Source organism: Triturus cristatus, chromosome 2_1 (genome assembly GCF_964204655.1).
Source record: "Triturus cristatus chromosome 2_1, aTriCri1.1, whole genome shotgun sequence".
Classification (NCBI taxonomy): domain Eukaryota; kingdom Metazoa; phylum Chordata; class Amphibia; order Caudata; family Salamandridae; genus Triturus; species Triturus cristatus.
The window spans coordinates 23,690,145-23,706,829 of record NC_140581.1 but is presented as its reverse complement, the minus strand read 5'-3'; the positions used below and the strand labels follow the sequence as shown (position 1 = coordinate 23,706,829).

Below are 16,685 nucleotides of genomic sequence, written 5' to 3'. Positions count from 1 at the left end.
AAATTGCTGTGGGATAGTCGACGAATATGATGCTCCCCTCATGCATTTCGCCCACAATAAGGTTGGGATTGCTATGAATAATGTACTATCCGTTCTGGACTTTCAATAGCAAATGAGCCAAGTGGAGGCTCACAATTTTTGCAACCAACCTATGTGGGAAGGGGTTGCAAAACTACAGTCGACTTTATCCTTTTGTCGCCTGGATTGTTGTGCAGAGCCAGCTCCTTTGAGGTCCTGACTAACACATTAAGCAATCACTCTGCCTTGAGGATGGATCTTCATTTAATTAACTCTCAACCCCTAACAGCCGTCATATCTAAAACTCTTGCCCAGAATAAACTGGAGCTAGGTAAGCAAAATGGATATACCTTAAAGTGGGAGAAGATCAATCCTGTTGTAATTACTGACAAATTGGTAAAGGAGGCATACTTAAACATAACTAAATGCCTGGACCTATCAGTAACGGATGAAGAAGTCCTAAAAAACTTCTCACAAATATTAGTGAAAATTAAGGGACTTCTAGCAGTAAAATTACCGAATTCGAATTCGACTACCAGAGGGTGGTTCAATCATAGCTGTACAGTGGCCCTAACTAAATTAAAGGTGGCCCTAAAAAAACCAAATAGAGATTCGGAACAGATTCATCTCCTTAGACAGCAATACGGACAGGCACGCAAAAAAAGAATACAAGAATTAAAACAGAAATTATGGGATGATCTGCACACTAGTGCTGTCTCTAAAAACAGTGAGGCCTTCTGGCGAACAGTTAAATCCCCCTATCTATTAGACAATAACAGTCCTAAGATAGAAGTGGCCATAGAGGAAGACATGTGGGTTTCCCATTTTGCCAAAATTTTTAAAAACACAGCAAATCCAGTTGGAACAGATATCATTTATCCAACAGTTGAATATCCAATATCATTGTATTTTGACATTTCTGAGGTACTAGTGGCACTGGAACTAAGTAAAAACGGTAAAGCCCCAGGCCCTGATGGGGTCCCAGTGGATCTTTTTAAATTTAATCAGGATCTCTGGGCCCCCATTCTTACCAGAGTGTGTACCGCAGCCGCAAAAGTGGGTCTGATAAAATCCTGGACCAAGTCTATTATGGTCCCAATTTTTAAAAAGGGGGACCGTCAAGACCCCAAATGCTATCGACCTATCTCATTACTGGATTCTCTGGGCAAAGTCGTTGGCAGGGTTGTGCTAGAGCGACTACGGCAGTGGGCTGAAAAGGGAGGCATTATTTCTGATCTCCAATTTGGTTTTCGGGAGGGTTTTGGAACAGTGGAGCAGGCCCTTAATCTTAGTTTAATAATGGGTAAATATATCCAAGCAAAGAAGGACACGGTCTACATGGTGTATGTAGACCTGTCCGCTGCCTTTGACTGCGTGTCACATGCTAAACTCTGGATGGTCTTGAGACAAATGGGCGTGGAGCCCCCCCCTCTTAGACTTTCTAAGAGAGCTTTATTCCAAAGCCTCGGCGAGGGTGCGCTATGGCGTGAAGGGGGAGCTGACAGCGTCTTTTGGAGTGGAGCGCGGAGTCAGGCAAGGGTGTGTCCTGGCCCCCTTTCTTTTCTCTTTGTACACTAATGGTCTGGAAGAAGCGATGTTGAGGGGGGGCTTGGATCTCCCACGGATAAAACAGCGCCTGATTCCCGCTCTGCTTTATGCAGATGACGCGGTCATTTTGGCGCGTACCCCACGCGAATTACAGACCTCCCTGAACAAGTACGTGGATTTTATGGGTGGTCTGGACCTACTCGTGAACGTAAAAAAAACGTTTGTTATGGTAGCAGGCAGTGGGAAAAAACGAGTAAAGGATATTTATCTTAAAAACCAAAAACTGGAGGTAACTGCCTAGTACCCGTATTTGGGTATCATGATTGACGAAAGGCTAAATTGGCGGCCAGCTGTAGAAGCTAGGTGTCATCTTTTTAAAAGAGCCAAAGTGGCCCTGATGGGCTTCTCTCAGAGACTGGGGAGGAGGGCACCGACGGAGCTTTTAAAAATTTATACCGCAAAGTGTCAGGCTATAGCGCTATATGGGGCAGGTGTCTGGGGACATGTAGACGTTAGCGCCCTTCAGGTGGCAGAAAATACTTTCCTCAGATTCCTTCTAGCAACACCAAGACATACATCAATTTACGCATCTCACTTGGAACTGGGAATTCCGTATTTAAAGGACCTAATAATGATCCAACTACTATTGCTTTGGCGCCGCATTTGGATCTCTGACAAGAATGCGTTGACACAGGCAATCGTGGCGGATTTAATGGCTTTTGATCAAACAAAAAAGATAACCTGGCTCCGGTATGTTAGAAACTTTTTTAAAGATCTTGGTATGGAGAAATACTATCTTGAACCTGAAGATATTATTGATCTACCAAAGAGAGAGTTGAAACTAATGGCTCTGAGTCATCTAGAGTCCTTGAGGCTGATCTCTGATTCAACAAAATCCTCGGTCCTCCATGCTAACAGTATCCAGACCACCTCCTCCATTCACCCTTATCTAACACTTCAAATCAGTACATATGATAGAATGCTACTGACAAGATTCAGATTAGATTTCTTTTACAGATTAGTAGCATTTCCCGAGAGAAATAGGTGGGACTTAAGTCTCACTGTTTGTCCTTGTGATGAGGAATCAATACAGTCCAATTTACACACAATATTGTTTTGTAAATTCCATCATCCACACCGGAAAATATGGCTACTACCACTATTAAGGCGTTGGGGTCTCAGACAATGTCGCCCTGCAATGTTACGCCTTCAACTGTTGGAAACTGAATCGGTTTGCTATCATGTTCTTAATTTTTTTAAATTAATTATGAAGCACAGGAAAAATTTGTAAAAACTACATTGATTCTAGAATGAAATAATTTGATTCTATGATTTTAGAATATTAATTATTGTGTGTTTTAAAACTCTATTTTTATAAGTTGATTTTTATGTGTGAAAATGTACTATTAATTGTTGCTTTTATGGTTTTCCAATGTGCAAAGCCGAATAAAGAAATTATATATATATATTTTTAAATATACATGGTTTTTGCTTTTCAATCCTTATCTTCTGACAGAAAAATGTTCCAGTTAATATTTTTCCAGCCTCTAGCGTTCTACTGCTGGGATTTATTATTTACACTTTTTTTTCCTTAGGTTTTCCATTTTTCATCAATTAGGCCCCCCGTGTTATTTCAAAAAACCCACATACATGAATGCACATCTGTGATGACTCCATCCGTGCATCTCTAGTGCAACAATTTGTTTTTATTTTTTGTTTAATAATTCCTTTGAATTCGACCTCCATTTGGCTGCCTTTTGAAACTCCTCCAAAATAAGCCTCAAAACAAACCGATATATGCTTGCTTTTTCAACCGATTCAGTGTTAATCGTTCCAACAGGAAGTGGATCAAAATGAACCCTGTTTGGGTCCATTTACCAGCAGGAATCTTTAAAATTTCAACATGTCGACCTTGTAGGAGGTGACTCATTATAGTACACCATCTGCACCTCCCCATTTTTACTATTCTCAGCCAGGGAAGACAATAAAGTATTTTCGTTCCACTAGCTAGAGAATTTTTAACCATCTCCCTTTTTCTTTTCACGATCCCACGCACTACACATACTCACCAATCACTGAATTAAGTGCTCCTGCGTCTACGTAAGTCATAGCACGCCCCGTCCCGTAGAGGGGCGGGAAGACCCCAATGATGAAGCATGACACTGAATCAGGTTTCAGTGTGTGAGGGGTATTTTACAATTTTTTGAAACATTGCCCTTCCCACAAGTTGAGAGGAGCTCTGATCCTTTTGCACCATTTTTCACGTATGACTAAACACTTCAATTAAAAATAAAAATAGCAGCACACACATGGGTGCATGTATATTCACATAATACATGGTAGAATCCCTATGTTGGATACTAGGCCAAGCAGCCAGGGTAGCTATATTCACTCCACCCTCTGGGACTAGAGTTGCCTCAGCAGTTTCCCTGACATGTCTAGGGCCCTCCTGTGATCCCATCTGGAGACTCACCAATGCATTTACTGCAGGTGTACAAGAGGCATTCTTTTTGTTTTTACTGTGAGGGTCTCCAGGTCGGTGTACAAGAGCCTTACAATCATGACACCAAGCCTTTTTGGGATCCCAGTTCTTCCTTGGTTCCCACCCTTAGCCTGTGAAGAGTTTCTGTGCCCACCCACCTGCGCAGGTTTGTGGGGGCCTTTAGATGACTCTCGTTTAGTTTTAACTTTTTGACCTCCATCTCTACCTTGGGGAGGTGTCTTTTTGGTCTCTTTCGTTTGGTCAACTCCACCAGTGGCAGTTGTGGTTACCCTTGTTTTGACACAGTGGTCTGCCTTCTTCCCCAATTCTTGAGGAGAAAGTGTCAGACCTCTTTGCAGGCAGCCCCAAGACCCCAAGCTCTGACTGTCAGAACACTTGATAGGCAGCCCCAGGACCCCTACCTATGAATGTCAGAGCCTGTTGCAGGCAGCCCCAAGACCCCAAGCTCTGACTGTCGGAACCCTTTGCAGGCAGCCCCAGGACTGCTAGCTCTGACTGTCAGAACCCTTTGCAGGCAGCCCCAGGACCCTAGCTGAGCAGTGCCGGAGGGCCTGGCTTATTTAGGAAGAGCCTTCCAACGTCGTGTTTTTCGATTTGGGGCCACCATACAAGGCACAGAAGTGGTGAAGAGAGAAAATGCTAAAATTTCACCTAGCTACTGGGAGAAAACTCCCAACAAGTAAGGAACATTTCTAATTATTTTCCAGGATGAAGCTCTGGCCACTTTGGGTGTTCGTTTCTGTAAAACAAGTAGACTAGAAGAGCGACCGGTCAACCTAGGCCGGCCGTGATGGCTATCATTGCATTTTCACCAAAAGTGCTCTTGCCTCGTCAGCTGGCATAGATTTCTCACCAACATGAGAATGCACTTTATTTATGGGGGTCCAGACTCTGTTGGGCCGGTGGGCTGGGGCTAAATGAAGCCCTTAATTTGTAACACCCCTATTGTTAAATCCTTATATATACCGACTTATGGGTACCAGCAACTGCCCTATTAGTAAGCCAGCTATCAATGGAGACAGAGGACAGCCTTGACGTGTTCCACACTCTTATGTACAGAAATCCTTCCTTCTACCATTTGTCAGCAGAGACCCCTGTGGAAGCTGCAGGTCATTTTTTCCAGTCTTTGTAAAACAGTTCATTGGGTTATGCGCCTGCTGCAAACATCTACATGCAATCTGCAAAGGCAGAAGTGTGGATCTGTGTAAATTTTAACTCAATCATTCATTCTTCTAAGGTCAATGAAATGGGCAACACTAAATTGGGTACTGAATGCAAAATGCCAAAAAAATAACTGAGCTGAAGTAAAATGCTTTAATGTCTCATTTTGTCTCTTGGATAACTTGTGAAGTGAAACTTTCATGAATCTTTGTTTGGCTTCAAGGTCAGTTGAGTCTAGGCGCTACACATGTAATGCTGTTCACTTCTAACGAAAGCTCTCGACCAGCGTAAAGGCACTGTACGTGGACTGAGGTTTACCAAGACTTTGTGCCAGCGCTACTGCGACACAAAATGGTGCCAAGCAGCAGGAGTGATTTACTGTCCAGCACACAAAGGGTTTTACAGTGCAAAGGTGCTGGTTTCACAAAGCTATACGCTCTTAGTACCACTTTGCCTTGAGACGCTTTTCCTGGGACTGGATCAGCGCAAACAACCAGAGTTCTTGACGCAAAGCCTCTAAACTAAGATGGGGTTCTAATCAGAATTTGCTTTAAAAAACGAGCACACACTGAATGCAGCGGCAAACAAGGGGTGATGCATTAGTTTGCCCCAGAAATGCATTGCAAGTGGGGTGCAGTGTGGTGCAGTTCAGTGCAGATATCCGATGCATCTGACCTTCTGCAGTTGTCTACGCATAGTACTGAGGGTACGTCACCAGTAACCATTCTACACAAGATTGTGGCCCCTCTTCCATGTCCATGGTGTGAGGATGTGCATTATGCAAGGCAGCCTGTCAGTGCCAGGGGAGTGGAAGACACTAGCAGCCCGCAAATCTTGTAGATATTGTACTGCACTGTGCTTGTCCTTGGAGTTTGCATGCTGCGCTGCGTTGCGTGAAATCTTAGTAAATCAGAGCTGCGCGGGCTGCGCTGCCATCTAGAGCCAGTCCTTCTCTGCCAACATACATTGTTGTGCTGCATTGCATCTTCAACATTTGCAGCAAGTGCAGGTCACTGGTACTTCAATAACCTTTGATTTTTTCTCCTTTGCAGGGAGAGGGGGCGGTACTGGGACCACAAAGGCCCAAGGAGGAACAGTGTTGTGGAGACACAGTGGTGAGTACAGCAGATCTCACCAAGGTGCTGCTCTGTCCACAAACCTCTGCTGAAAAGCGCCCATGTGAGAGGCCACAACCTATACAGAAACACAACCCAAGATGGTGGCATGTAACTCTGCAGACCTGGGATTGTAGTTCTGTACTGGGACTTGTAGTTTTCTTGCGTGTGTCTGTCGAAGAGGGCTGATGAGTCCAACACTTCCACGCGTTGTGATTTTAATCCTCTTGTCTGCAATAAGTATGTAAATGGTCCTGCCTTTTGAGGCATCTGTTGTGCCACTGAAGCCGGTGTACTTAGTGGTGGGGCGCAGTCTCCTCGACAATGTGTGCCCATGAGACACTATTTACTCTGCACACGTCTCTTGTTCACACAAAAGACAAGTAGCGTACACACCCACAGCACACTGTACACACACTGGGGTATGGGAGGAGGGTAAGAACCTGAGTACTCCAGTTATTGGGAACCAGTTGGCTTTTACACATGAGGACTAGCACCCTGTCTCCTCACCAGGATACAAAGACACTCGAAACAGTAGAGTGAGTAAAGTGGAGAGAGTAAGGTGCAGTTAGGCACTTTGGTGTTGGAAACCAGCCTTCAGTCCCCCAAGCACCAGCAGGCTGAACCTCAACCCAACAAAGCACACACGGAATGTGCACCAGTGCGGCTTGCCATTAAGTATCTCGGAGTCAACACACTGGAATACGGAGGACACCATACTGGTGGGCAGCGGCTTTCATTCTGGAGTCCTGTTCCCTCCATACTTGTGTCCTGGGGCCTCAGCACTGGTTTCTTGAAGATTCTGTACTGCTGTCCTGGGGCCTCTTTACTGGTGTGCTGGGGTCTCCGTACTGCAGTCGAGGGGCCTCAGTACTGGTGTGCTGGTGTCTCCGTACTGCAGTCCTGGGGACTCAGTGATGGTGTACTGGGGTCTCGATACTGCCGTGTTGGGGCCTCAATACTGGTGTACTGGGGTCTCCGTTCTGCCGTCCTGGGGCCTCGGTACTGGTGTACTGGGGTCTCGATACTGCCGTGTTGGGGCCTCAATACTGGTGTACTGGGGTCTCCGTACTGCTGTCCTGAAGCCGGCGTAACGATGACCCTAAACTGGGACTAAGCACCCCTTTTCATCACATGACTCTCAGGATAGTGAGGCAGAGGAGCACAAGGCTGGTCCAGGGAAGGGCTGTGGACTAGAAACTCACAACTCAGCAACACAAAACAACACTCAGCAAATTAATGTCAACTAGTCAGTGCTTTCACCTTAACGAGGGAAAGTACTTCAATGGACACATAAGGTAATTGTCAGACACCGCCACAAATATATACAACATCCCACTAGAAATGTTTAAAGTCCCTCCTAAGGAGGTAGGTTACACATCACCTACTCAAACGATTCATCAGAGGGGTACTAACCCTCTTAAAACTTGTTTTTGCCTTAACTGTGACTCTTTTAAGTTCAAAAATAAATGTTATTGAAAGAAAGTAAGGTGTCTGAGTTTAACATACAGTCTGAAATATGAATTAATACAGTCATTGCATTTATATATAAAATGCAGATATTGGACTTTAAACAACAGAATTAAGGATATGTGAACATAAATACCATTGGGAGCTAAGAAGAAATTAATGGAATCGTTAAGGGGATCAAGGTGGTTTAAGAACTTCCTGCTGAGAGGGTTTTAACATAGAATAAATATTTGCACAAACATCAATAAACGTTGTAACAGGTGACCATAAATCCAGGCGTTTCGTCGACAAATTAATGGTATAAACAAATGCAGTATCCAATCTATGATTATGACAAACTGTGTACCACCAGGCTTTATAAGATTTTTTTGTGAAATCTTTCCAATAATTGTTATTTGCTGAAAGGCATCTGCTAGTAATAAATCAATCATTTTAACCTTGAGTCGGAGATTATCCGAAATAGGGGAGAGACGGCCTAGAAAAATGTGAGAAAAAGAGAAAGCAAATTTAGTGTTAAAAATTAAGTTGATTTGAATCCATACTTGCTTCCAAAAAGTGTGTACGTGTGCGCTTGAAAAAAGCATGTGGAATAAGTCAGCCATGGGTGATGAGCAAGTCCAGCATGAGTCTGATGTGGTGGGGAATCTTTTATTCAAGGTAGCCGGTGTGATTAGGAGTCTGCTGTAAACAAAAAAATAGGGTTTGCGTAGTATTTGCAGCCCTAGTAGATTTACGATCTTAGTCCATATGCCCTTCCAGAGTGATAGTTGCCAGCAGGTATCCAGGTCACACTCCCATGCTTCTTCTATTTTAGTCCTTTGTCTGACTGGGTAGGTATTCTGTAAAAGATTATAAAGAGTAGAGGCTCTAGGTGTAGTTTTTGATAGTGTGTGAAGATTTGGAGAGGACTGTGGGATGATGGAGGTGTCCTGTGATTCTCGGAGTTGATTATATGTATTCAACACAGCTATTTTTAACAAGTTGTATTTATGCTTAAAAGAAGCTGGTAAGATAAATGTTTGGCTGAGAGTTTCAAAAGAAAAAAAGTTTGAATCTAAAAATAATTGATGAATCGATACTAAACCTTTATTTCTCCAAGATTTCCAATAAATGGGTTTATTTCGGATCGTCAAGTGTTTATTGTGCCAAATTGTTGAGTCAAGGAAAGAATCTGCGGTGGTGTAAATGTGAGTGGGGGGCAAATTGAGAAGTTTGGAAGTTTGCTTTATTATTGGAGTGGAAACGGATTGTGGCTTAGGTGAGAAGGAAAGGTACTCTTGGAATGAGAAGGGAGATAAAAAAACAACCTTCTAATGTAGTCCAAAGAGGACAATCATCCGTAGAATCAAGCAACCAAAGAGATGCTTGGCGTAAAAGGAAAGCTTTCTGGTAAGTTCGGAAATCCGGAAAATTTACACCCACTTCTGCTTTGGGTCTTGTTAATTTTAATAAGGACATTCGAGGTTTCTTATTGTTCCATAAAAAAGACAAAAGTATAGAATTAATTTTCTTAAATAATTTGGCGGGCATTGAAAACGGTATGTTAGAAATAGAATATAAAACTATGGGTGTCAACATCATTTTTCTGGTATCTAAGTGGCCCCACCAGGATAAATAAAGAGGATGCAGTTTAGAGGTGAGATCAGAAAGTTTTTGGATACATTTATTCATACGTAAAAGTACCGTAGTTGAAATTGAAGGTGTAAAATGTAAACCTCAATATTTAATATGATTTGGGCTCCAAGAGAATTTAGAGGTAATGAAGTCAGCACTAAAAGTGTATTTCGTCAGGGGTAGAATTTCACATTTGTCTTTGTTTAATTTGTATACATAAATGAGAGAATAAGATTTAACTGCTGTTAAAAAAGTTGGAACTGAATCATTTGGTTGTGATAAGAAAAGTAAAATGTCATCAGCGTAGGCCGCTAGTTTTATATGTGCATTTGACGTTTGAAATCCATGTATATTTGGATTCTGACGTATTTTATTTAAAAATGGTTCCAAGGCCAAATTAAATAAAAATGGGGAAAGGGGACATCCCTGACGTACCCCTCTACCTAACTTAAAAAATGAAGAAATCATCCCGTTGGCACATACAGCGGCTCGAGGATTGGAATAGAAGAGAGAAATTAGATTTTAAAAATTGGGACCAAAACCAAACCATTTGAGGGTATAAAATAAGTACTTCCATTCAACTCTATCAAAAGGCTTTTCGGCATCCAACACAATTGCTGCTAAAGGGTAATTTAAGTGAGTGGATTTGGTTAAGACATTAACGAATAACCTTGTGTTATCTGTCATAACCCTCCCCTTAACAAAGCCGGATTGTTCTTTTCCTAATAATTTCAGTAAGTACGAATTTAAGCATATAGCTAGGGTTTTGGCAAAAGTTTTATAGTCAATATTGACCAGGGAGATAGGCCTATAATTTTTATAATATTTGGAGTCTTTACCCTCCTTAGGGATGAGACAAATGTGTGCTTCTAAAAAGGAACCAGATGAGTTTTTTGAAGAATAAAAAAAATGTATCAAAGAGTGCAATTTAGGTATTAAAAGAGTAGAAAAGTAGAGATAAAATTCAACAGTGAGTCCGTCAGGACCGAGTGCTTTGTCTTTTTTCAAGGCATAAAGAGCTTTAAAAAGCTCTTGTTGATTGAGATTTATTTTCTAGGGGGGAAAGATCCTGCTGGTCCTGTTGGGATTTTTGAATGCTTGAAAAAAACTGTGATAAAGTGTGATCAGTAGGATGGGTTTCCGATGCATATAGGGATTTGTAAAAAAGGGAGAATTTATTCAAAATTTCAGCATCCTTAAGTTTTAAGACATTGTGTTCTTCGTAGATCGATTCAATATTTGATTTGTTGTGCTTAATTTTTAAATAATTTGCTAGTATTTTACCTGCCTTGTTTTTACCACCCTAAGACTTTGCGCTTAAATTTAACAAATAAAGTGATGCGTCTTCTGTTGACTTATTAAATGACAATTTAGCATTTATGAGAGCCGTTAAACATTCTTTCGAATTAGAGACATAATAGGAGTGTTCCAGTTTCTTAATGACTTGGAGGAGATCTTTAGTTTTTTTGCATGCAAAATTACTTTTTTTGCAACAAAATTAATAATGAAATCTCGTGCTGCAGCTTTAAAAGCAACCCAAATCATCGAGAATGGTAAGAAATCTGTTTGGTTTATCTCAAAGTATTCATTAAAGAAAGAGATAAAAGAGGCATTAAATTCTGGGTCTAGAAGAAATGTGTTATTAAAATGCCATCTTCTTGGGGCATTCATTTTGGGTAATAAATCAAATCCAATCAAAACCGGTGCGTGGTCTGATAATAGAATAGGTCCAATATCAGCATGTGTAAGGGATTGCAAAATATTATGAGATACAAATACATAATCAATTCTGGATTGAGTTTGATGTGCAGGGGAGAAAAATGTAAAACCGTTAGTTGTCGGGTTGCATAAACGCTATGCATCTAGAAGTTTGTATTGAGTGACAGTATGTATAAAAGATTTATGTGGTTTGTTAGGACCGAAAGGCACTCTAGAATTCTGATCAATGAAGGGATCAAACACCTGATTGCAATCTCCAGCTAATGTGAAATTATCTTCCATGCAATTAGGAAGATGCTTAGCCAGTGTAGGCCAGAATGAGGCATCACCTCCAGTAGGGGCATAGACATTGAGGAAAGAAACTGGAACACCCCTTCTTGATACTTTAACATTTAGCCATCTACCCTCCGAATCTGATTCTTGTGAAATATATGTAATTGGAAGTGATTTACAACATAAGATCGCTACTCCATTTTGCTTACCATCACCCTTTGAGAAATACACTTCCCCTACCCAACCTCTTTTCAATTTCATCGATTCAATTTCCGTAAGATGTGTCTCTTGCAAGAAGGCTATGTCTGTATCCAGCCTTGCCAAATGAGTTAAAACCCCTTGTCTCTTTATAGGAGAATTTAATCCCCTAACATTCCATGAGATTAATTTCAATGGCATGTGAATTTAAAGAAAGGCATAAATGACAAGATATATTGACTGTCCAATATAGTATAGTATAATAAAAAAAGACTGTTAGAAACGAGAAGAGAAAAGTACTTATACAGAATAATCCATTGCTAGAAAGGAGAAAGAGTAATATTAGGTTGAATCCAGAAATAAAGCTCTGGTGAAACAAAGCCATGAGAGAAAAATAAGAAGTATATATAGCGAAAGAAATACAGAAGAGAAATATTTGAATATACTATGCGAAAGAAAACAATTTAGAAATGAAAAAAAGATAGAAGTATTAAAGACACCATGAGAAGAGAAGAAAAAGAAATGTGAGACCAAAAACAGAACAAAAGAAAATAAACAGAACATACCTACAAAAATGGAACAGGAAAGTGAGGGTGGGTGGAACCACATGGAGCAGACGGACCATCCAAGGAGGACCAAGTGGGGTAGAGAGACACCACGCCAAAAAATAAGGATAGCTGCGGAAAGCAAAGAACAATATATTTATGAAGTATCCAGGGAAAAATTAGTAATTAGGTACAATAAAAAACAAAGGCAGAACAGTATAGATACCATCAAACTGGTTGAACAGAATGGGTAAGGAATCATAAGTATTCCAAGGTAACGAAGGGCGTCCATAAGTACGGAAGAGGACAAAAACGTAACGGACCAACAAGGTAACAAAATTGAAATTAAAAGTGAAACATTGACAAAGTTTAGTCAATTTGGATGAGGATCCTTATGAACAAGAGACCCATCCATGAAGAATTATATGTTAAGTAATAACAATGCAGCTGTAGAGTCAAGTATTGCTTGAAGCAGAAGATTGTAAAACGTCCTTTGCATTAGGATTACATGAATTAATGAAACTTTGTACCCTGACCGGATCTTCATACGTAGTTGTCCTGTTATTGTATGTAACCTTGAATAAACAAGGATGAAAAAGACCATAGCGAGCACCCATTGAGCGAAGAGCTGGTCACAAATTGGGGAAAGCTTTACGTCTGTTGGCAGTGGCTTTAGCATAGTCTTGCGCAGAGAATAAAGTTGAACCAGACCAAGTAATCCGCTGAGATGCTTTGACCGCAAATAACACCATTAACAAATCTGTGTATCCCGGAAAGTATATGATGACTCCTCTTGGTCTTTGTGAGGGCGAAGTGCTAGAAGAAGGACAACCTAATCTGTGTGCTCTTTGTATGTTGAGCACTGTACTTTCTGCTAAGTGCAAATTTTGGGAAGAAATGATTTAAAGAAGGTGAAGGGATCCGACCCCTCAATTCCCTCGACCAGACCGTGAATTCGCAGGTTATTCCTCCTACTGTGATTTTCAAGCTCCTCAATCTGCATTTGGAGCGTCGAAACTTGGGATTGAAGTTGTGATACGTTTGCATTAGTATCCCTAAATGAAGACACACTTTGTTCAATTGTAGTGACTCTTGTATCAAGTTGAGACCAATTGTCTGTTAGGGTTTGTAATTTAGAATTAGTCTCCTCCATAAATGGCCTAAGGGCCCTTATTTCATCCAACAACATCTCCATGGATACTGGTGACACTGATTTTGGAGGAGAAGGAGAGTTGTGCTTGAGGCGTTTAGTGACAGACTTCCCAGAGGGCACCAATGAGGAATCCACATCTGCTACTGAGGAAAGTGGCATGGCCAATAAAGAGTCCTCCAATTTAGAGTAAGCAGTGAACATATTTGAGTTTTTAACAAAAATATCTTTCGGCTGCGGCTTTGAAGTTAGAGCTCCTTTCGTTCTGCCCATGGAGCCAGCAACACACCTTTCAGTAAAACATAAAAAAGGCACCGTATTTGTGGCTTGAAGTAATGCGCAGTCAGAAGGAGAGAACCATGTAATATTTATACAAAATATCCAGGAATAGCGTAAAAAGTCAACTTCTGAGCACTAATTGAACCTTATGCCAGGTAGATGATGTCACAATTATGGCCATGTTTGGAGCAAATCGAGAAATATTGAGTCACTTTTTGTTAGAACCATTCTATGTATGCTGGAAATATACACAAGAGTCATAAAAAATATAGAAATAAAAACACCAGCAATCCATATGAGTGACAAGAAACAATAAAGTGTGTCTCAAAGCAGGGAAGGTATGCGCAAAATGGGCGACAGGATTTTCCTCTAGTCAGGTAAAAAAAAGAAGTGCCTAAACATTAAACTCTCCTCTGCCTTTAGAAAGTAGTAGAGAAATTCCTGGAAATGCGCAGTGGAACACGTACAGGCAAGCAACGTTGAAAATTAATCAAGAAGACATCAGGTATTCCGAGGTCAGCACCTTCGTGCTTCCGAGTAATGCCACCATTGATGCAAGCCCTAAGATGGCGGCCGCGAGAATGCGTCGCCGCCGAGAGAACTCACTTGTTGAAAGGCGAAGTTATTCCGATGAATGAAGAGGCGCCGAGGGTCTCTAAATATTCCGGGCATCTTCCGACTTCTTATCCGCGTCTTGGTTCGCGGGTATCAGCAGTGAAGCGACGAAACTTCCCGTCGGTGCACCTCACCAAGACGCGGCCATTCTCCGCGAGCACCTAGCCACGCCCCCTTAACTGTGACTCTTCATATGGCAAAACCCCAGCCGCTGGGCCTTACACTTTTTATGAAATACCCTCATTGGTGTCTTTCAGATCTAAGAAAGTATATGTAGTGAAGCATTGTATATATAGATAACAGATTTTAAACGTTTATAGAGTATGAACCTCTTTACAAAGAATTCGCAAAGGGCAGCACTGCAAGTCATTTTGCTGCACTGCCCAACGCCAATTCGAAAGGACAGGAACGCACCGTATTCACAAGATACGGTGCATTCTGTCCTATCAGCCAGCGTCGTTGCACAATTTGCAGCGGAGCGCCAATGCAGGCACCCTTGTACCATAGTGCAAGGGGGTCTTTGCTGTTGGCATGATTGTTTTCGTGCCGGAAGGGTCTCCTTTGTGAGCAAAAAACAATTAAAAGAGGCGTTTTCCTCGATCTATGTGTGCTGCAGAATGCAGCACACATAGAAAGAGGAAATATCACGGAGAAATGTAAACATTCTTCTTGTGACACGTGCTCTGGTGAGGCGTTGGATTTAGGCGCTACCTCAGGTTTACGTGGTGTTGTAAATCTGGGGCAGCGTCAAAATCCATCGGGGCTGAGTGCGAAAACCCACCTCAATGGACCACCTCCTTGACACTGAGTAAGGCAATGCAGCGACTGCTTTGTTGAACTCCATCTCTATGAGACCAGGCACAACTACGCAGAGTGGCTTTACGCCATCTCATAGATGCGACTGTGTGGCCTATGCCACCGGAGCCTCATAAAAAGTGATGCTCCAGAGGCGTGTGCCTCTTGTAAATGAGGGCCTCTATGTTCCCTCTTTAGAGCTCTATCCAAGACCTCCTCATTGAGGCGGTAGCCGGCTTTAGTGCCACCAACACATTTTCTTACAAATGATAACTTTCAACTATAAGTTTAACACAAGCTGCAAACACTACCCAGTCTGGTGTTGCTGTGGCACAGTGATGTTTTCACAACTATCTGGCAACAGCTTGTTAGGAATGGGACAGTCCAGGCGTTGACAACAATAAACATCAAAGAACAAAAACACTAGGTTTACGCAATGGTGTTCTTCTCAGGAGCATATTGAGTGATGACGTATTTCAAGTCAGTTTTAGTGTCCGCATCAAGAACCTCTGATATGATGTCCATCCACTGAGGAGTGATAGGTCGCCTATGAGGACCACAACACTAGTCCTTATACAGAATGAGTCCCTCAGCTATCGTCCACCTTTCAACCTCCTTTCGTTCGCAATGTTGAGGACCCTCTGAGGTGCGCACTCCATTGCTATGGCCCTCTTAGCTAGCACCAAGGACAAGCATAGACTTCTATTATTGACTTTTGCAGGTGGCGACTGCCCATACAGCACCGCAAGAGACAAGCTTGGAATGGTGGGGAGCAACACAGCAAAGGGGGCGTATTTGAGGGGGTGAAGCAGCACACAAGTGAGAGAGCCAGAAAACACATGCCCTCTCATGGAGTGTTGAATGGAAAAAAATAAGTAGTAACCTATAGGCTATAAGTAAGTAGTAGAAGGATGCAAGTGAGGCAATAAAATGGATGGTAAGGAGGCTGTGCTCCAGGGGTGGGACTAATACAAAAGGAAGGTAGCCATCAAATAAGAAGCAAGCAAATGAGAGTGACAATAAAGACAACCAATGGTAAGTACTGGGGGTGGAGGGAGGGTTGATGGGAGAACCCTCACAGCAGCCTCGGTGTGGATTTGCACTTCTAAAGAGCCACACACTTCTGTTGCTGCAGGTGCCCGAGGTCCACAGGTGCTCACACAGTTCTGCCTCTGACCTGCTTTCCTTAGACCCTGTAACCGCCTAACCATGATCACTTGGAGAGTTGGACACTCTGGGCAACAGAAAATGGGCTCGGGAACGAAAAATAAAAGTGGCCACAATCAGCGAATTTAATATTTACAAAAAGTGCATAATATTTGCATACCTGGGCAGCTTTGAACTTCTAAAGACACGCGGTATAGATGTTTTGCAAGGTGTGGGAGACTGCATTCCTTTGTTCTTGCTGCAGGCACTGTTTGTGTTAATATCAGAGAAATCAGCATTTAAAAATCAGCCACCAGACAAGTAAACAGATCCAGATTGCCCCATAGGCCAGTTTGACCCTGCTGGGAGGTTGTGTCTTTGGTTCGCTGTAACTGCCCAGACAAGGAAAGTAGTAGGGAATGTAAGGCAGCACTTACAGGGGAGGGGACACTGATCACAGAAATATGGGGGAGCCTGTGGGCTCCCTAGGCGTGGCCAGTGTTCTTGGACACCCCTCCTCACAGTGATGCAGCAGC

General features: G+C 42.2%; 1 protein-coding gene across 7 annotated transcripts in view; it reads left to right on the top strand.

The window, feature by feature from the left end:
* LOC146863633 (uncharacterized) overlaps positions 1-16,685 on the top strand; it is a 337,769-nt gene that overhangs the window by 103,227 nt on the left and 217,857 nt on the right. For all 7 annotated transcript variants that reach the window (XM_085627704.1, XM_085627702.1, XM_085627701.1 and 4 more), the window contains one exon: positions 6,283-6,345. In XM_085627704.1, coding sequence (XP_085483830.1) covers positions 6,283-6,345 — 63 coding nt within the window. The remainder of the gene's footprint in view (positions 1-6,282; positions 6,346-16,685) is intronic.